Raw genomic sequence first — 19,985 nt, forward strand, 5'->3', positions numbered from 1 at the left:
TTTTATTTATTTCTCTCTTGACTGTTAAAGCCGAGGAACAGCTGGTGCAAGGTTGAGCTGTAAATCCTTCCTTTGCAAGGGGGGCGGGAGGGGAAGGTCCAGCGGATTGTGTGTTTTCGTCCTCTTCCTACTTGTTCCTTTCTCCTGACCCCCCAGGCCCTTCCACAGGCTTAGTGTCCACTCGGTGGTTGGGAATCGGCAGGAATTTCATCAAATCTTTTCTGCGGCAACCATTTCCAAGCAGCGCAGGGCAGGTTAGCAGAGAGATCTGGAGGGGAGCTTTCAGGGAGCGCTTTTACAACCCCAGAAGACAACTGATGGTGGAAGCAGTGCTGAGCAGGTCTGTCTCAGCCATGGCCCGAGAGGTGCGGGGGAAGATCTCAGTTTGTTCCAAATCGCTCCAGTTTTTCCTCCCCTTCCTTCAGTAAAATTCTTCCTCATTAATCCACTCGTCTTTTAAAAAGCTACATAAAATCATTAAAACTTGACATCTGGTACGACACACCTCACCTAGAGAAAAAAAAATAAAAATTAACAAAGCAAGAGAAGAGACACAGTCATGTAAAAACACTCACTACAGTAACAGCGAGCTCCCAGGACACGGAGTGGGCATTCAGTGGAAGATGGAAACAGCGCCGGGCGGATTTAAAACCCTCTTGGCAAGTCCCAGTCAGCACGATGCCGATCTCCAAGCCCAGCTCTGACACACATCGACGCCGTAGCCCCAGGCCTATCAGCCAGCGCCGGCGTCCCTTTCCACATCTGCAAAACCAGAGCCGTGACCACCCCGCGGAGGCTGTGATTAGCCACGGGGGCCTGGCCGCAGCCTGCCGTCTCCCTTCCCGCCCCACGGCCCTGCGGCACGTGCTGCAGAGAAAGCCGAGCCACCGTCTGCGGCCACCTCAGAAATCTATGCTCAGCCCTGAGTTAAGACGAGGGACCCCACGACTTCCTGCCCAGTGTCTTCCTGCAGCCACAGCCCGAGCCTGAGCGCTGGAGAAGGGCTGCTCCCTTGAGGTGAAGGGGCTGATCAGAGCCTTCCAGACTTAATATGAGGGTGGAGACCGCAGGACAGCCAGGAGTCTGGTCCCCTTCCCCCCGAGGGCAGGAGATGGGAGAGGCCCGTGGAAAACACCAGTCCCTTGACCGGAGGAGGTACTTGTAGCTGCGGACAAAGGAGAGCCGGGTTCTCGCTAGGCAGCCTGTTTCGGGGCGCCCTTGGGAACATGCCACCCTTAGCTGACCACGAGGACACAGGAGGGAGCGCCACGGAAAATATGGAAAGACAAACCTTTCTGGAAATGGAAACAGGAGAGACCAACCTGCCCCACGCTCCAAACACCCAAGAGCCCGCGGCAGCCCAGGGACGAGCTACGCACCGCCTGGACTGCACCGACTACTACTGCTACAGATCCGCTCCTCCATTTGTCACCCGCTCTCCACCGCGCTGCCTCCTCCTTTCACCGCGCGGCCTCCCTCGCACTGCGGGGCCACGTACGGCGCCACGACGACTCCGTCGCTTGCTCCTTCCAGTTTTCTCCTCTTCTGCCTCTCAAAGCTTTTTTTTCTTCGGAGTGGACAGGAAAACACCTAGCGCTGACTAAACACGCGCGAAGGCTGAGAGAACTGCGGCACAAAATTAAAGGTACATTTAATGACAAGAATAAATTACAATTAAATCGGTTCAGTCACAAAACAAGGCGTCAGTCACTTTGGCTGACTAATGAAGAAACCGCTCCCACTGCAGAGCAGCTCTTCCTTTGCAGAAACGAAGCTCAACTTCTCAAACCCAGGTTTTTTTGCCCTTGTGACCAAGAGGAGACGCGGGACGGATGCTCACGAGCCGGCGGGGGAAAGCGCTGGTTTCACCTGGTAGCGGTTCCCGCCTGCGGTGGGTGAGTTTAAGAGTAACACCAGAGAGAGCAGTTGTTTTCCCCGGCAGGCGCCGAGCGCCCTGGAGAGCAGCAGCTCCCGGCCCCGCTCTGCCTCCCCCCAAATGCCGCACTGAGCTTCGGCGAGAGACGACAAGCCCCAGCGCACAGGGTTCGGGGCAAAGCCCGACGCCCCGCAGAGACGCGCCCGCCGTGCCGTCAGCCAGGGAGGGACGGGCCCGTCGCCTGGGCCAGCGGCCGCTGCGATACAGGCGGACAGCAATTCCAGGGACAGGTTACTCGGAAGTTTAAAGATGACGTCACTGCTAATTACTTTAGCAGGAGCAATCTGCGAGCGCGCTCATCTGCTGTAACAGAACACCCCAGCCCTTTGAAAGGCTCCGCCATGAAAACAAAGCCACACCTCGAACTCAAACAGATACTGCCAAACCGAAGGAGCTTTTTCGATATTCCTTCTCCAGAGATCTTCTCCACCCCTCTCCTCGCACAGCACAACCAGCGAGCTGCTCGACCGCGGACAGGTGCTGCCCCCGAGGCCGCCCCTGAAGTCCAAGCGACCCCCCCGCGCAGGTCCCGCTCGGTTCTGCCCCACCTGGAGACCCGATTGACGCGCTCCGACCCCTCTCCGTGGGGCCGTCTGGCACGCTGTGCCCTCGCAAAGGTGTGCGCGCCAGCTCAGCTCAGCGCGGGGATGAACACCAGGCAGCGCCGGAGCGAGCTCCTCATCAAATAAAGAATGCACGAGCCGAGATAATTGCTCATGGGACAGTCTACCTGAACAAGCACTACGTGTGGGGGAGAAATCCCGAGCGCTGTCATTAGCGACACCCAAGCGAGATGCAGCGCAAATGTAATCCCCGGCTCCTCTCCGCCTTCGCTCAAGAACAACTCCACAACTCGTCAGACCTACAAAAGGCTGCTGAGCCCATCCCGCCCGGCTGCCTGGGCCGCCACGCAGCTCCGAGGCTCCCTCCCCGAGCCCCGCGGTGTGCCGAGCCCCTCCGGAGCCCCCCAGCCCCAGAGGCCACCCTGCCGGGAAGGCACGGGCAGATGGGCGCCGTGGAAGCACAGCCCACTGCCCCCTGAGCGCCCGAGCCCAGGCCGGGACGGGAACAGGTCCCACCCTCCCACGGTTGGGAACATCCCCGATGCAGAAGCCATCGAGGGAGCTGCGCGTAACGGTGTCCCAGGATCCCTGCGGTGCCATCTTCAAGGCATCTTCTTCTCTTTTCTTTGGGCTAAACTACGCGGCTTACCTACCCTGGCTGTCCTTGCCGTTTACCCTGGCGTCCAGGAGAAACACAAGCAAAATCCACCCCGACTTCCCACAGATTGTGCCGATTCAGGACACGTTCACACCAATTCTCCCAAACACATGCTGTTTTCCCCCAGCCTTCCCCTTGTGCAGCCCTGCAACCTGTCCACCTCCGCTCTACACACCCCTCCTCTCCCTCCACCGTCCCTCCAAACCCCTCGTCTCTCTGGCCACTTCGTCCCCATCCGCAAAGGCCGCTCAGAGACCTCCCTGCTCGAAAGAGTCCCCGGCTCCTCTCGCCTACCTCAGGCATACAGGGACTCCGCTCCTGCCTCCGATTCCTTTCCCTCTGCCACTTCCAGCCCAGCAGCTCCTCCCTTCCAGCTTCTCCGGACCTGCCCTCGACCCAGCCCTGCTCCTTCCTCCCCCAATCAATCTCCACCGGGCCTCTGTGTCACCGGTGACTCCCCTGTCCCTCTCCCTCGGGAATTCCACCTGTTTTTCCAATCCTAGCACCCCCTTTTCAGAACATTTTCCTGGCTCCGCTCTGCTCAGCCACTTCCAGCGCACTCTTCCCCAGTCTCCGGGCTTTCCCTCCACTCACAGGAGGGGCTGCCTCGATTTCCCCTCATCTCCATTTCTGGGGACTTCCTCCAATTTTCAATTCTTTCCCTCAGGGCATTTGCAAGTCCCACTGCTGCCACCTTCCAGTTCTTTCAGTCTGAGCCTCCTTTTCTTCGGTTAAGGCCCTGTAAAGTCTCACTCTAATTTCCTCTTCTTCCAGCACTCGCTGCTCAAAGCCCTGTGCTGCTCCTTTCCCTTCCTTCCCACCCGCTCCGCTACGAGCCCTCCGCTCGCCGCCTTCTCTAGCGCCCTGCCCAGAGGCAGCCCGGAGAGCTGGGTGCTTTGTGGCTCAATCTTTCTGAAGCATCAGACAGAACACGAAAACACGCTTCACCGGGCTCTCCCCACCTTCGCTGGGTTGGGGAAAACATGTCTAACCAGCTCACAACATTCCCTTCCTTCCTTATTTCAATCGCTGTCGATAACCACTGCAGCTCCTCAACGCGCTCCTACCCCTGGAAGGAGGAAACACGCACATCAACATTACGAGCTTCCCTTAAACACGCCGCCTTTCATCACCGCCCGGGGAGGAGAGAGTTCACTCTCAGTTACTGGTTCCTGAGCGTGCGTCACCTCACTGCCATCCGCAGCTGCCTACCTGCCCACCCCAGCGCAGCCGAGTTTCCATGGCGCAGGTCACACAGGCAAACAATTCCTTCCCCGTGAGGCAACTCCCAGGCAGGGCAGATCCAGGATCGCACACGGACGGGATGTGCTTTACCTGTTCCCACTGTTGTTTCATCAGCTACGCCCGGGAGTCCGGCGGAGAAGCCCGTTCCAGAGCTCGCTGCTGCCCGCAGCCGCGGCACCCCGACCTCGCACCGCTGCGCCCGAGCCAGGCCAGCCCTGGATCAAGGACCCCCCTCTTCTCCCTCCGCGGGCTCTCTCTGCTGATTTTGACCTTGCACAACCAACTCTCATCTGCCGCTGAGATTTACGACTCAAAGTTAGCACAGAGTGCAAAAGCGTTCTCAAACCCGCTGGCCAGCAACACAGCCGAACTGGACCAAACGTCTCGCGGTACAGACCACCAACATGAGAACACGGCTTATCTCTGCCACCCTCCCCATCCTCCCGCGTGGAGAGGGACCAACGAGACCGGGAGCAGGCCCAGCCCGCGCCCCTCTGCCGCAGGGGGTCCTGCAGCCGCACAACCCGGCAGTGAGAAGTCACAGGCGGCATCTTCCAGCCCAGGCACCAGGACAGGACATGGACGGCTGAGATGCAGACCACAAACGAGAAGGCGAAGCCGCCAGCGTCAGACAGCTGGATGTCACGGGGAACAGCAAACACCGAGAGCCCACAGCAACACGAAGCTGTGGGGTCACCCCACAAAAGATGATTTTCTTACCGCCCGTACCACGGTAACACGGAGGTCAGGCCTCTCTGCGCCCAGCACTGTGGGGAAAGAGGAGTCCCTGCCTCAGAGAGATGATTTGGTGACACTTTCCTGCTTCTAATTCGAAAGGAGGATGCTCAGAAGCGCACAGCCGGCACTTCTGCTCTGCGGGGAAGTTTGGAAACCTGGCCAGAATCAGGCTTCCACGGCTGTCCTCCTGGCTTCAGGTGGCACAGCCCCATCTCGCATCACTGCGCCCCTCCACAGTTAGATGGACAGGTCTTTTTCAGGAGAGTAAGACACAGAAAATGGACAAATATTTTGTTGCAGCCAACAGCTAGAAGGCTGGTGTCCACTCAGTGCTTATCTCCCGGCCTGGCTTACACCACTCCCATCCTCCTTCCCCTGCCCATCTCACTGGTTTACACAGGATTAGCCCCATTTAACGGACAAAGCGGGGAAGAAGGACACCTCAGCCACTGCAGCCATGTCTCGCCCTGTGCACCGCTGCGAGCGAGGAACAAATCCAGCCGCCTGCCACTGCGCTATGAGACGCAACAGTCGGCGATGGGAACAACGGGCGCAGCAATAGATGTGAATGTCCCCAGAGAGGCCCCTAGGACGGGAGTTCAGGGTCTCCCGTTGGACCCCGTCAGCTCCACCCAACTACCACCTTCTCTGTCTCCAGTCGGGGCTCATACCTCAGAGACCACGAGGAATAAAGCGCTCCGCTAAAGAACAACCGCGGCCTCGACCAGAGGTAGTGAAGGAGATAATTAGATTAAGCCCACTAAGACTCTCCAAGATCAACTCTCCTCATTTTGATCCAGAAAAGGCTCTAGTCGCATTTTATACCCCTGAAAAATCAGGAGCACCCAGCAGAGAAAAACCCGCTTCCCTAAACACCCAAACCCACCCCGGCTGGAGCGAAAGCCGGCAGACCCAGGGGAAGCCGCCGGGGAGGGGGCGCGGGAGCAGCCCATCGCCTCCCGAGTCAGCGAGATGCAGGGGCGGATCGCCGGGGTTTGATCTCATCTCGGGGAGGCGCGACACAGACACAGCGTCAAAAAACAGAGCTACATCGCTTTCCGCAGAGGCACTGGGGACGGTCCCGGCTACGGGAGGGCAAACGTGTCCAGGGGAAGGCTGCCGGCCGCCGGGCAGGGCAGGGCAGGGCCGTCCCCGCCGCCCCCGGGGCGCCCGTGCCCCCCAAGACTCGCCCCAGGTCGCCCTCGGCTTCCCCCTGCCCCGGGGCAACATCCACCCTCCCGGGACCGGCCCGCCCCGGACGGGGAAGGGCCCGGTGCAGGCGGGGGGAAGGCCGCGCCGCCGGGGGTGGGAGGGAGCGGGGCTCCCGTGCGGGAGGTACCGCGGGCCGTGAGGCAGGGCGGCGGTGCGGAACGGCACCGCGGGCACCGGGGCAGGGGCCGGTCCCCGCGGCTGCGCCCCGGCGGCGGGGGGGGGGCCAGGCGGGAGGCTCGCCGGCAAGCACCGAGCGGGGGAAACCCAGGCAGGGCCCGAGCGGCGGCGCGGGAGGAGCCGTGGGGGCTGGCCGGGCCCGCGAGGCCTGCGGCGGGCGGGGGCGGCCGGGCCCCGGGGGGGGGGGGGGGGGGGGGGGGGGGGAGCACGGGGACCAGCGGGCTGAGGAGGGGCGGCCGGGCCTGCGCGGCGGGGCCGGTGCCCGCGGGAGGAGGGGGCGGGGCGGGCGGCGGCCCACGTGACTCACCGGTGGCGGGCGGGAGGCCGCGAGCGCGCGACCAGCGCTCCCGGGCACGGAGGGTCGCCGCGCTCGGCGGCTGGGCACGACGTCACGGCCGCGCCTGCGCACCGCCCGCCGGCCGCGCGCGCCCCCGCCGCCGCTCCTCATTGGCCGCCGCGGAGGGAACCGCCCAGAAGGGGCGGTGCGCATGCGCGTGAGGAGGGGCGGAGGCCATGAGGCGCGCGTGCGCCACGGGCCGGTGTACAGGCGGCTCCTCGGCACGCAAGGCCGCATGCGCGGAACGTACCACCGCGGGCCAGTGCGGGGGGCGCTCGGCGCTGCGCACTGCGGGGCGCGGGGGGGGGGCGCACCGGGACCCCTGGTCACACACTCACCCACGGGCGAAAGGCTCCGAGATTTAATAACAAACGTTACAAAAGGGATAAAAGCGGGCGCGGGGGGGTCCGCGCCGGGAAGGGGAGGGGGCAGGGGGTCTTCCTCGGCTACTTGAGGTCCATGAATCGGATGTCCATGATGAGGAGGAAGCTCTTGGGCAGGGGCCGCGGGGCGGGGGACAGCACAGTGAAGACCTGGCGCTCCAGGTCGACGCCAGTGACGACGATGAAGCCGGCCACGCTGGTCTCCGAGATGTTGTCGTCGGGGCCGTCGGCCGTGCTGACGCTCAGCAGGTGGTGCACCATGTCCCGCCCCGGCGTCACCGGCACCAGCTTCAGCTGGTTGTCCTCCTGCGACATGCCCAGGGGCAGGCAGGAGTCCGGGATGGTGGGAGCCCCCACCTTGTAGATCTTGACGTCGGAGAACTTGACGTCGAAGGCGTGCGGGTAGAAGCATCCCCGGAAGCCGTAGAAGTACTCCCGGATGCGGTCGTCCCGGCACTCCCGACGGAAGTCCTTGGAGCGCTCCACCACCCCACCGGACTTGGGCAGCAGGACGGTGCGGACAAAGTGGGGCAGGTCCCTCTTCAGCTCGTTGTAGAGCCGCTCCTGGTCCAGCACCACCACCACGTCCACCTCGAAGGCAGAGGCGGCGTGTACCAGCGCCTGGTAGCCCGAGCCCTTCACCCAGCCGCAGGTGTTGATGACGCAGCCACTCACCGAGGCGCGGCGGTTCACCTCACAGCGCTGGTTGAAGACGTCAGCCAGGCGGGATGTGATCTGCAGGGAAGACATGGTGGAGATGACACAACAGAGAGACCTTTCTGCAGCACCCATGTCTCCAGGCCTCAGCCAGCTCTCTCCAGCGCCATTCCCCACCTCCCTTGGCCCTCCCACGGCCTCGATTCCCGCAGCAGCACCATGCTGGCTCCGACCGGGTGAGGAGCCCAGGGGAGCAAGTGGCAGCCCCTGTGCGGCACCAGAAGGGCAGGAGGCTGGCCTGCCAGGCCCTGTCCTGCTCCCTGGGGACACCGCACCCCTCTGTACCATTCCTACTGTGCTCAGAGGGTTTATTTACTGTTAAGGTGCAGGAACACCACCTGGCTCCTGGGCAGCTGCCTGGGATTAAATCCTTTCTTCCCCACCCTCAACTGATAACTGCAAAGGGGCAATTTGCCATGCAGGAGGCTGAAGCCATTCCTAAAACACATTATGAGCACTTCAGGGTGCTCGACTATAGCAGAAGACCCACTTTTCTGTGCCGAGGGCTGCCAGGACAAGGGCAGCACAGGGCTGTGGGCGCAGGGCTTCGGCCAAGCAGGGGCTCTGTCACCAAACAGAAGTGGCAGAACCCCAGGGATTTGGGTGTCTTCAGATTTTTCTTGGGTTTCTTTCCACATGGGTTTTCATAAACAGAGTGCCAGGCTGCGGGCAGCAGGAAGGGGTGGTCCCTGTGGGGTGGGACGCTCTGTGTTGATGGCCACCATGCTCTAGCTAACACTGGCTCCACATGAGAGCCCTCAGACTGTGCCTGCAGCCATGCTCCGCTCCCCGCTCACCTCACGGGCCAAGCTGGTTCAATGTGACCTGCAGCTCTGGCTTTGCCCTCCATGGCCAGCCAAGGGCCTGGAATGGGGGCTTGTGGGCAGTGAAAAGCTCAATCACAGTCCCTTAGCTCTTCCTCTCCAAGCTGAAGAGCTTCTCCCCTCCTCAGGAAGCTCCGACAGCCCCTCCATCATCTCTGTTACGCTTCTTCCCTCCCCACCTCGTCCCCCCCCCACGTCTCTGTTGATCTGCAGTGCCCAGAAGTGGGCACAGTGCTCAGGGCAGGGACGCACCGCAGTCTTACACAGTGGCAAAATGGGACAATCTCGGGTGGGTAGGGAGCTCAGGAGTCCGGTTCTGAACCGGGCCCATCCTTGGGGACAGACCCTCCCCAGATCTCCCCACACTCACCTTGTTGTAGAGCTTGATGTTGGTGCCAGGTGTGGTGGAGCCAAAGTGGTAGACGAGTGGGGCCTGGAGGGAGAAGCCCTCCTCCACGTCGGCCGGCCGCTCGATGTAGAGCGCACCCATGGTGCCGGGGATGGAGACGGAGCCCTGCCCCACATCCAGCTCCACGAAGGTGGGTCGGCGCCCCAGCCGCACGGCATAGTTCAGCAGCAAGCGGCAGACGGTCGACTTCCCCACGTCGGTGGGTCCCACCACCATGACACGGGGCCCCCGCTCGTCCTCCCGCTCTGCCTGCCGCCGCATCTGCTCCAGAGCCGTGTGGGTGTTGAGGTAGAGCAGCATGGGGGTGTCCTTGGAGATGTAGGCCACCTCGGTGCGGCCGCTGAGCTGGACGGTGCAGCCGTGCCAGGTGAAGACAGCCACCTTGGCACCGGCGTCGAAGGTGAACTTCTTGTTGCGGGTGAGCTCGGTGCCGAAGACCTCGGCCATGCCAGTGAGCAGCTCCAGCTGCACCGTCTGCGAGGCCTCCACCTCGAAGCGCAGCTCCGTCTCCCGCTCCAGCTCGAACTTGGCCACCTGCTTCTTCTCCTCGCCGCCGTCGTCCGCCATGACGCGCCTCGGGGCCTCGCCTGCCGGCTGCGGGGGGAGGCGGCGGGTGGACGGCGGGGCCGGGCCGGGCCTCGGCCTCCCCCCGCGCCGCCGGGCCTCGGCCCCGGCCCCGGCCCCGGCCCCGGCCCCGCCCGCCGTGGGGGTCCCGGCCGCCCTCCCCGCCCCCCTCCGCCCTCAGGCCGTTGCCATAACGCCCCCCGCCCGCCCGCCCCCTCCTCACCCACCTACCGGGGCCGCCGCGCTTCCGGGCGGGCCAGGCTGCGCCGGAAGTGAGGTCAGAGAGGCGCGCCCGCGCGCCCGGCCCGTTGGGCGGGGGGAGCTGCGGCGGGGGTTGCCATGGCAGCCGCGCGGCGTGACGCCAGGAGGCGGAGTCCGGGCCGGCCGCCTCTCCCCGGGGCTCATTTACATCTCATCTGCATACCGCCCCGCGGCCCCGCCCCGCACCCCTCCGGCTCATTTGCATCTCATTAGGCCGCGCACCCGCACCCGCCCGGTGCTCGCGTGCATCGGGGGGGACACGGCGGGACCGGGGACACGGGGGGACACGGGGGACCGGGGGGACACGGGGGGGGAGTCGAGGGGTGCCGACGCCCGCAGCGCACCGCCGGTGGCGGGGCTGACGTCGGAGGTGGCGGGCGGTGACGTCGCGGCGGCGGGGGATGAGTCACGGTGCCGTGATGCAGTCCCCGGGCACGCAGGGCCCCCCCGCCCCCCCCGCGGCCGCCCGGTGCCCGCCCCGGGGACAGCGGCAGCGGCGGCAGCGGGGACAGCGGCAGGCGGTGAGCGGCCCCCGGCCCCCCCCGGCCCCCAGTGTGTCCCCCCGGGATCCCCATCGTGCCCCCGGGACCCCCAGTATCCCCCCCGGGGCCCCCACCCCCCATCGCCATCCCCCCTCCCACCCCATCGTCCCCCCGGGACCTCCATCCTCCCGTCCCGGGACTCCCCATATTCCCCCCGGGACCCCAGTTGTCCCCCCGGGGACCCCCATGGTGTGCCCCCCGCCCCGGCACCCCTAACATTCCCCCCCCGGCACCCCCGACCCCCCCCGGCACCCCCAGACCCTGCTTAGGGGGACCCCCCCATCCTCCGCTCAGACCTTCGGGCCCCCCTCTGCCCCCTCCTTCCCTTCCTCCCCCCCGGGACAGCGGGGACGGGGCAGTGCCACCCCCCGCTGCCCCTCACTCCTGCGACGAGCTGGCCGGGTCTCAGCTCGCAGTGGGGCGGGGGGGGGGGCGGGCATTGGGACGGGGCCCCCCCCTCACCGCCTGCCTTTCCCCCTTCGCAGGCCGCCCCCCTTTTCCGCCTCCTTCTCACCTGGGGGGGCGCGGGGCGGCGGTGCCCCCCCGACCTCGGCGCGGGAGGAACGACGGCTCTCGGCGCTCTGCTGCGCTGCTTCCCCTGCGAGCGGCTCTGCGGGGGGTGCACGGTGCCCCCCGGGGCCCCCCCGCGCCCCGCCGGGGCCCTGCCGCCCGCCATGCCCCCCCCTCGGCGCCGCCTGCCCCCCGCCGCCCGCCTGTCCCCCCGCACCTTCCGCAGCTACCTGCCCCGCTCCCTCCGCACCTACAGCTGCGTCCACTGCCGGGCCCACCTCGCCAGGCACGAGGAGCTCATCTCCAAGGTGCCCCCGCCACCCCCGGGGTGGGGGGACAGCTGTCCCCATGGGGGCCCGGACAGCCGGCGACCCCCCCGCGGTGTCCCCCGGGCTGTGAGCTTCTCCCCATGGCGGCATCAGCACAGCCAGCGTGTCTGTGTGTCCCCCCCCAGTGCCCCCGGGGCTGTGAGCTTCTCCCTATGGTGTCATGTTGTGTCCCCCCCGGGTGGCCCCAGGGTGGCCCTGGGTCTGCGAGCACCCCCCCGCGGTGTCCCCAGGGCTGTGAGCTTCCTTCCAAGGTGGCCCCGGGGACAGTGAGCTTTCCCTCCCCCCTGCTATGTCCCCAGGGCTGTGAGCGTCTTCCCATGGTGGCATTGGAACAGCCAGTGTCCCCCCATGGTGCCTCTGATGTGGCAAGTGTCCCCCCCCACACCCCCGTGCTGTCCCCAGGGTAGTGAGCATTCCCTCCATGTTGTCCTCAAGGTGGGGACATTCCCCATGCTGTCCCCAGGGTGGTACGCATTGCCCCAGTGTCCCCAGAGTAGCAAGTGTCCCCCCCACACTTGGTGTCCTGGGGGTGGCAGTGTCCCCTGTGGTGCTCCCTGGTGGTGACCGTCTCCCCCCGCGGTGTCCCCGGGATGGCGAGTGTCCCCCCATGGTGTCCCCGGGCTGGCATGTTGCGTGGTGGTGATGCAGCGGGGTGGGGGGACATGGGTGGCACAGGGAACATGGGGCCCAGCTGGTGACTCCTGCCGTGTCCCCACAGTCCTTCCAGGGCAGCCATGGCCGTGCCTACCTGTTCAACTCCGTGTGAGTACCGCCGGCACACCGGGGACCGCGGCCGTGGGGTGGGGGGTGACAGCAGGGGGACCTGGGCAGTGGCACCGGGGAGTCACCCAGGGCTGCTCTCCTGGCTGGTGCCATGCCGTGCTGGTGCCATGCTGGTGCCATGCCGGTGGCACACCGTGCCGTGCCGGTGGCACACCACTGGCTCTGGGCCGCAGGGTGAACGTGGGCTGCGGGCCGGCGGAGCAGCGGCTGCTGCTGACGGGGCTGCACTCGGTGGCCGACATCTTCTGCCAGAGCTGCAAGACCACCCTGGGCTGGAAATACGTGAGTGCCCCCGCGATGCCCCCCCTCCCCGCGCGCCGCCCCCGCACCCCGAGTGCCCGGCCTGGGCGCCCCGAGCTGCCCCCGGGCACCCCGAAGCCGCGGGGGGGGGGGCAGCAGGAGGCGCCGGGGGGGCCTCACGCCATCTCCCCCAGGAACAGGCCTTCGAGAGCAGCCAGAAGTACAAGGAGGGGAAGTTCATCATCGAGATGTCGCACATGGTGAAGGAGAACGGCTGGGACTGACCGGCACGGCGGGGGCTCGGGGGGCACCCCCTCCCTCCGCACCCCACCCCGCCGGGCAGCGGGTGACCCTGCCCCCGCGCCTTCCCCGGAGCCCCCCTGGGGACCCCGCTGCCCCTCACCAGCGCGGGGAGGGGGCTGCGGGAGCTTTTCTAGGGCAATAAAGGCTTTTCTTTTTTAGGAAGGTGTGGGGTGTCACCCACCCCCGGCGCTGCCCCCTGCCCTGGCTCAGCCAGGGCCCCCGCGGGAACCCGCCGTGCATGGGGGAGGCCCTGAGAGACCCCAACCTGCCCCCCGCCCCGGGCTGCCCCTTCCCCTCCCCAGACAGGAGCCACAGTCAGGGCGTTTATTGGGGCCTCAGGCCCTGAGCTGGTGGGGAAACTGAGGCACAGAGGGGAACGGGGGGGCAGGGACCCCACACTGCCCTGGGGGGGGAGCAATGGGGGAGGAAAGGGGGACAGATGGGGGAGGGAGGGGTGGGAGATGGGGGGGAGGTGAGGAAGGAGGGAGGGAGGGAGGATGGAAGGAGGGAGGGATGAAGGAGGGAGGGAAAAGAGAGGGAAGGATGAAGGCTGGAGAGGGTGGTTGGAAGGAAAGAGGGAGGGAGGGAGGAGAGGAAGGAAGGAAGGGGGAGGGAGGGATGGTGGGAGAAAAGGAGGGATGGAGAGGAGGGACAGGAGGAGAGAAGGAAGGAGGGAGGGACGGAGGAAAGTAGGGACAAGGGAGAGAGGGAGAGATCAAGGGAGGGAGGGAGGGATGAGGGGAAGGAGGGGAGAGGAGGAGGGCAGGAGGGAGGGATGGAGGGAGGGATGGAGGGAGGGCAGGGGTCAGGGCTGGGGGTCGCTGAGGCGTCCCATGAAGAGGGGGACGGCATCGGCGTCGTGCCAGAGGACGAAGAGGAAGGGGCGCAGGGCCTCCAGCAGCAGGGCCGTGCGGGCCACCGAAGTGGCCATGGCACCCGCTGCCTCCACACCGGCCTCGTCCAGCACCAGCACCGCCCGGTGCCGCGCTGCGTCCACCACTGCCGCTGGGCCCCGCGCCAGCCCGCACAGCTCCGCGTCCAGGAACAGCCCGTAGTCTGCAGCACCTGTCCTCAGCGCCAGCCCCGCGGGGACACGGGGGACGCGGGGGACGCCAGGGATGGACACCGGGACAATGGGGATATGGGTGCAGAGGGGGCAGTAGGGACATGGGAAGCACTGGGGGGCCTTAGGGACACCAGGGATGTGTGGGACAGTAGGGGCACACCAGGGACCCTGGGGACAGCAGGGGTAAGGGGCAACGGGGGGCATCGGGGAACACGAAGGCAGCAGGGGGACACCAGGGAGACGGGGGATTTTGGGGCTGCTGGGGACACCAGAGACAGCAGGGGTACTGTGGGGACACTGGGGACAAGGAGGACCTTGTGGGCACTGGGGGCAGTGGGGCACAAGACGGGCACTGGGGACATGGGGGACACCAGGGACACCGGGGTACTGGGGGGCCCTAGGGACACCAAAGGCACGGGGGCACCGGGGAACATGGGGGACATTGGGGGCCCTGGGGAAAGGGACCGGGGAGGGGCCAGTGACATCCTACAGGGAGTGACATCATTGCATGTCACCTCCTGCGCGGGAGGTGACATCACCCCTAGCCCACCCAGCCCGAGAAGTGCCCTCATGGGCAGGCGCCAGGGCGGGGGGTCGGTGGCCTTACCCATGTCGTGGACCAGGGCCACCACGTCCATGGCGAGGTCAAGGCGCAGACGCGGCAGCGCCAGGGCGGTGGGCTGGGGGGGGGTGCGGGCCGCCCGCCGCAGCAGCCCCAGGAAGGTGGGGGGGTCCAGTGACCGCTCCAGCGTCCCCAGCGACCCCAGGGGACCCCGCGGCACCAGCACCACCAGGCTCAGCCCCCCGCTCAGCTCCAGCCGTCCCACCTGCGGGACGGACCCAGCGCTCAGTGCCACCACAGTGACATCACAGCCCAGCATACCCCCAGTGCCACCGCAGTGACATCACAGCCTGGGATCCCCCCAGTGCCACAGGAGTGACATCACAGCCTGGCATCAAGCCCCAGTGCCAGGACAATGACATCACAGCCCGGCATCCCCCTCTGTGCTGCCACAGTGAGGTCACAGCCTGGCATCCTTCCTGAGTTCCATGGCGGTGATGTCACAGCCTGTCCCCCCCCCCCCCGTCCCCGAGCCAGGCGGGGAGGTCCCGGCCGTGGGGGGGTACCTGGACCTGCAGGCGGGGGTCGGTGAAGGAGGCCACCGGGTACTTCTTGCTGGTCATGGTGGGCACCACACGGGGACGGCGCCCGGGGCGCAGGAAGGGCAGTGGCACCGTCTGCTCGGCCTCCAGCGGTGTGCGCCAGGCAGCTGCGGGGACACGGCACCGCGGCTGGGGGGCACAGGGGGCGCGGGGCGGCTGCCACGCCAGGCACCCTCGGGCTCAGCCCCACGCTGGGTCGCGGGTGGATCTCGGGGCAGATTTCGAGGCGAAGCTCAGGCGCAGATCCCTGAGCCGCTTCCCCTGAGCAGATCCCGGGGCAGATCCCTGAGTTGGTCCCCAGGAGAGGTCCCAGGGCAGGCCCCGGAGTCAATCTCCAGGTAGTTCCCAGGGCAGATGCCGGAGCTGATACCCCGAGCAGAGCTGAGGGCGGATGCCAGGGCCGATCCTGGGGAAGATCCCCAGGGCAGGTCCCAGGGCAGATCCCTGAGCCAACCCCCAGGAGAGATCCCAGGGCAGACCCCAGGGTCGATCCTCACGAGAGATCCTGGGGCAGATCCCGGGGCAGATCCCTGAGTCAATCCCCAGGTAGTTCCTAGGGCAGATCCCAGAGCCGAGGACAGATCCCAGGGCAGATCCCAGAGCCAACCCCCAGGAGACGTCCCGGGGCAGCTCCCGTCTCGGGGCGTACCCTGGAGGTGGACGGCGCTGAGCAGCAGCAGCCCGGGCTGGGGGGGCAGCGCGGGCAGGAGGGTGGGCAGCAGCCCCCGGCTGGCCTGGCGCACCCACTCGTTGACGCGCAGCAGGTCCAGGCTCTCGTTGCCGCTCAGTGCCCGTGGCTGGGCGCCGTAGAAGCGCTGCGACTCGTTGAGGAAGCGGGGATGGAGGTGCAGCCCTGCCCAGTGGCATGGCGGGCATCAGCCCCATGCCCACCCGGCGTTGGTGGCCCCGCCAGCGCCCGGCCGCCCGCCTCACCTGAGTGGTGGAAGATCTGCGCGGCAGAGAAGAGGCCAGGCACGCTGGCGAGCTGCCGCAGGGCGCCATGCACGCAGGCCAGCTCCGGCGGGTACGCCAGGATGGCAGCAAGGCGCTCACGGGTCTCTCCACGGGCACCTGTGGGCACAGGGGCAGCTCAGTGAGGCACCCACGGGTGCACTGCTGCTCCGGGCTGGGACAGCGGTGGGGCTGCAGGTGGTGCCCACAGCAGTGACCGTAGCGGTGATGAGGGCACTGCCCACAGCAGAACTCACAGCAGAACCCACGGCAGTGCCTGCGGTGGCGCCTGTGGTGGTGCCCACAGCAGAACCCACAGTTGAACCCACAATGATGCCCACGGCAGTGCCCATGGTGGTGCCCTGTGGCAGAGCCCAGAGCAGAACCCACAGCAGAACCCATGTCAGTGCCCATGGTGGTGCCCATGGTGGTGCCCACAGCAGAACCCATGGCAGAACCCATGGTGGTGCCCCATGGCAAAGCCCACAGCAGAACCCATGGCAGAACCCATGGTGGTGCCCCATGGCAAAGCCCACAGCAGAACCCATGGCAGAACCCATGGCAGAGCCCACGGCAGAGCCCACAGGCAGTCACTCACCGAGCAGGAGGTGCGAGAGCCCCATGGCAACGTTGATGGGGGAGAAGAGCAGGTTGGCATCGGGCTGGGCAGCCTCCACCATGTGCTGGTAGAAGCGGAGGGCGAAGGTGCCCAGCGCCTCAGCCACAGCTGCCCGCTGCTCCCCCGTGGGGTCCCCGCAGGCCTCGGCCGGCTCCTCGTCCCCGGGGCACGGTGGGGCGCTGGTGCCCGTGGTGCCGGGGGGGCCCTGGGTGATGCCGGGTGTGGGTGCTGCTGTGGTCCCGTTGGCCATGGCACCGGGCTCTTCGGGTTCTCCCTCAGCCTCCTTAGGGCTGGGGGGGTCTGTGGCCTTCAGGGGGGCATCCAAGCCGGACAGCTCCTCAGAGTGGGCTGAGGGGGTGGGCGCGGGCAGGACGGGTGCCCCCACATCCCCCGGAGGGCCTGGGGCAGGATGGGGGGGTACCGGTGGTGTTGGGTGCTCTCTGAGCGGCTTCAGCTGGGTGGGAGCGACCTCCAGCGTGGGCACCTGGGCACGGGCACCCTGGTGAGGGTGGGCAGGGGGCACCCAGGTGGGGGACCCAGGTGAAGGGGGGCAGGGGGGCAGCTGGGCGCAGGGAGCCCGTGACCCCGGGCCACACTTACCGAGGTGACAGCGGCCTCGGCTGTGGCCACCAGCCACACCAGGGGCAGCCAGAGCATCGCGGGGGGCATCCTGGTGGGCAAGCACGGGTCAGGGGCTTGAGGGGCGCCCAGCATCCCCACGCCAGCCCCCGGCACCCCACCGTGGCACCCAACACCCTCCCACCACACCCCGGCACCCCCACCCCCGCACCCCCACCCAGGGCTGCCCCCGGTCGGACGCCCCCGGGGCGCGGGGGCAGCACGCTGTGCCCACCTGGGTGCCCGGCGCGGCGCGGCCCCGTGTGTCCGGCCGGGCGCAGGGGGGATCTGGCCGGATCTGTCCCTGCCTGGTTAAAGATTAAGGAGGGCGGCGGGCGGCCGCCGACGCTTCCCGTAAATCAGCGGGGCCGGCAGCCGGGGGTGCCCGGGGCGGCCGGACGGGGCGGGCTGGGCGCAGCGCCCGGCGCAGGATGCGGCCCCCGCCCCGCCCCGCGTCCTGCGGTGCTCCCGGCGCTGGGGCACCGCCGGGGGGGGGGGGGGGGCGCTCTCGCCACTCCACTGCCCCCCGACCCCGCGGTGGCGGGGCGGTCTCGCTGCTCAAGCTGCAGCTCAGCCCCCCGCCCTCGTCCCTCCGGTCCCCCAGTGACTTGGGGGGAGGCGCAGGTGGTGCGCCCCCCCCCCGGGGTCCCTCCCCCGGCCTTTCCCCGCTCCCCGGGGTGGGGCAGAGACCACCCACCCCTCTGCCCGCCCGCGCCCGCCCAGGCAGTTGCTCGGCGCAGCGCCGCCCCCCAGCACGGGCAGGAGCCGGCAGCCTCCGGCCTCCCCCCCGCCATAGCTGCCGTGCCCGCGGCTGCGCGGGGCAGGCCCCGTCCCTCACGGCCAACTCCTGTGGCCCCGGGCTACCCGCGGCCCCTCTGGCCCCTCATCCCCCACCCATCTCTATGGCCCCGGGCTGCCCCCGGCCCCTCTGGCCCCTCATCCCCATCTCTATGTCCCCCGGGTCTGGTCCCGCCCCCAACCCGTGCTGGGGGCGGGGCTGGAGCATCTCGCCCCGCCTCCCCAGGGCGCGGCCCGGCGGAGCCCCGCCCATTGTCACCGGGCAGAGGTGGCCATGGCCGTGAGGCTCGCCAAGGTGTGCGGGGCACCGGGGGGCACCGGGGGCGGTGCGGCCACAGGCACGGGGGGGGGGCCGGTACGGGGTAGGGGGGTGTCCCGGTGTCAGCACTCAGCGGTGACAGCGCCGGGGGCGGGGGGGGGATGGTCGGGGGATGCAGGTCTCGGGGTGCAGGGGTGCCGGTACCGGGCTGCGGGGCAGACGGTGTGGTGCCGATGCCGGTGGGGGTACGGGGGGCACTGGTGCCGTTGGGGGGGTCCCGGTGCGGGGGGTGTCAGTGCCGGTGCGGCGGGTTCCGATGCGGGCGGTGCCGGTGCGGGCGGTGCCCCCCCCTTCCCCCCCCGCGGAGACGCGTCCTCCGGTTTCGTTTCCGCGGCGGGGCCCGCTCCGGGACGGGGCGTGGCTTGGAGGCGGCCCCGCCCCTGGAGGGCGTGCTCCGGGTGGTGCCCCCGCCCACGCGAGGAGCCTGTCGGGGCGTATCCCAACGTGGCCCCGCCCATCGACCCGCCCCCTCCCGTGCAGGAGCTGGAGGAGGCGCGGCAGTGGGGCGGGGCCTGCGAGCTCGCGCCGCTGGAGGGAAACGTGCTGCGGTGGGGGGGGCTGCTGCTGCCGGTACGGGGGGCACGGGGGGGCGGGGGGGAACGGAGGGGCAGGGGGGTCGAGGGGGGAGTAGGGGGGGCCTGGGGGGGGGCTGCTGCGGGGGCGGGGGGGCACGGGGGGGGTCTGGGGGTCCCTGGGGAGCGGGGCGGTCCCTGGGATGGGGCGCCGCGGGGGCACGGGGGAGCTGGGGGTGGCCTGAGGGCACAAGGGGGGACCCCTGGGGAGCGGCGGGCTGGGGGGCCCTGGGGAGTTCCTGGGCACGGGGGTGGGGGCCACGGGCATGGGGAATATGGGGGTGAGGGGGTCCCCTGAGGGGCACCGAGTGGGGGTCCCTATCGGGGCAACATGAGGGAGGGTCCCCTGGGGGTGTCCCCTCCTGGGGGGGTCTCCACTGGGTATCAGGGCTGGGACAGGGTCCCCCCTGACGGAGGCTGCGGCGGGGGCGGTCTGAGGGGTTGTGTGTCCCCCAGAACAACCCCCCGTACAACGCGGGCGCCTTCCGCTTCGAGATGACCTTCTCCCCCCACCACCCGCTGGCCCCCCCCAGCGTCACCCTCCGCACCAGCATCTACCACCCCGGCGTGGACCCCGAGGGCCGCGTCTGCCAGCCCCTCACCTCCAGCCAGCTCTGGGTGCCCGAGACCCACGCTGTCACAGGTGGGCACCCACGGGGACGGGGACGGGGACGGGGCACAGCCGGAGGGGCACCCGCCCTGACCCCCCTGCTCCCCGCAGTGCTGCAGGACCTGCTGCTGATGCTGGACAGCCCGGACGCGCAGCGGGCGCTGCGGCAGGATCTGGCCCACGAGCTCCAGCACCAGCCCGAGGTTTTTTGGCGCCGGGCGGAGGAGCACACCCGCCGCCACGCCGAACCGCGCCCCGACCCCCCCGGGGCCTGAGCCCCCCCGAGACACCCCCCTCCCCGCACCCGCCGTGGCGCTGGGGCACCTCTTCATGAGTTAATAAATTCACCCTCACACCGGATTTGGCCCCACGGTGCCTCACTGGGGTGGGGGGGCAGCGTGAGGTGCTGCCCCCCGTGTGTGTGTCACCCCCGGGGGATGCCGCCCTGCCTGCCTGTCCCCTCTGCGGTGGCAGCGGGGCCGTGCCAGCGCTGTGCCCCCCCAGACTGGTGCCAGCGTCCCCATGCCCACGCCCCCC

The 19,985-nt window shown here is 68.0% G+C and overlaps 4 protein-coding genes across 4 annotated transcripts; 2 read left to right on the plus strand and 2 right to left on the minus strand.

Annotated features, from left to right (window-relative positions):
* Positions 1-7,218: 7,218 nt before the first annotated feature.
* Positions 7,219-10,102, minus strand: CLP1 (cleavage factor polyribonucleotide kinase subunit 1). The gene is made up of 3 exons (XM_082500221.1): positions 9,995-10,102; positions 9,161-9,793; positions 7,219-7,984 (listed from the first exon to the last, which is right to left on the minus strand). The coding sequence occupies exons 2-3, from the start codon at positions 9,764-9,766 to the stop codon at positions 7,313-7,315; spliced, it is 1,278 nt and encodes a 425-aa protein (XP_082356347.1). The 5' UTR covers positions 9,767-9,793; positions 9,995-10,102; the 3' UTR covers positions 7,219-7,312.
* Positions 10,103-11,232: 1,130 nt separating this feature from the next.
* On the plus strand, positions 11,233-12,869 carry YPEL4 (yippee like 4). Its single transcript, XM_082500236.1, has 4 exons — positions 11,233-11,384; positions 12,124-12,167; positions 12,362-12,470; positions 12,623-12,869. Exons 1-4 carry the CDS (start codon positions 11,241-11,243, stop codon positions 12,710-12,712), a joined length of 387 nt encoding a protein of 128 aa, XP_082356362.1. The 5' UTR covers positions 11,233-11,240; the 3' UTR covers positions 12,713-12,869.
* Positions 12,870-13,047: 178 nt separating this feature from the next.
* On the minus strand, positions 13,048-17,436 carry SERPING1 (serpin family G member 1). Its single transcript, XM_082500223.1, has 8 exons — positions 17,385-17,436; positions 17,132-17,201; positions 16,511-17,015; positions 15,895-16,032; positions 15,611-15,814; positions 14,926-15,068; positions 14,405-14,624; positions 13,048-13,787 (listed from the first exon to the last, which is right to left on the minus strand). The coding sequence occupies exons 2-8, from the start codon at positions 17,198-17,200 to the stop codon at positions 13,537-13,539; spliced, it is 1,530 nt and encodes a 509-aa protein (XP_082356349.1). The 5' UTR covers position 17,201; positions 17,385-17,436; the 3' UTR covers positions 13,048-13,536.
* A 749-nt stretch (positions 17,437-18,185) lies between these two features.
* On the plus strand, positions 18,186-19,801 carry UBE2L6 (ubiquitin conjugating enzyme E2 L6). The gene is made up of 4 exons (XM_082500224.1): positions 18,186-18,242; positions 18,747-18,836; positions 19,295-19,481; positions 19,560-19,801. Exons 1-4 carry the CDS (start codon positions 18,222-18,224, stop codon positions 19,721-19,723), a joined length of 462 nt encoding a protein of 153 aa, XP_082356350.1. The 5' UTR covers positions 18,186-18,221; the 3' UTR covers positions 19,724-19,801.
* The last annotated feature ends 184 nt before the right edge of the window (positions 19,802-19,985 follow it).

This window comes from Vanellus vanellus (genome assembly GCF_965231255.1).
Source record: "Vanellus vanellus genome assembly, contig: HAP1_SCAFFOLD_405, whole genome shotgun sequence".
NCBI lineage: Eukaryota > Metazoa > Chordata > Aves > Charadriiformes > Charadriidae > Vanellus > Vanellus vanellus.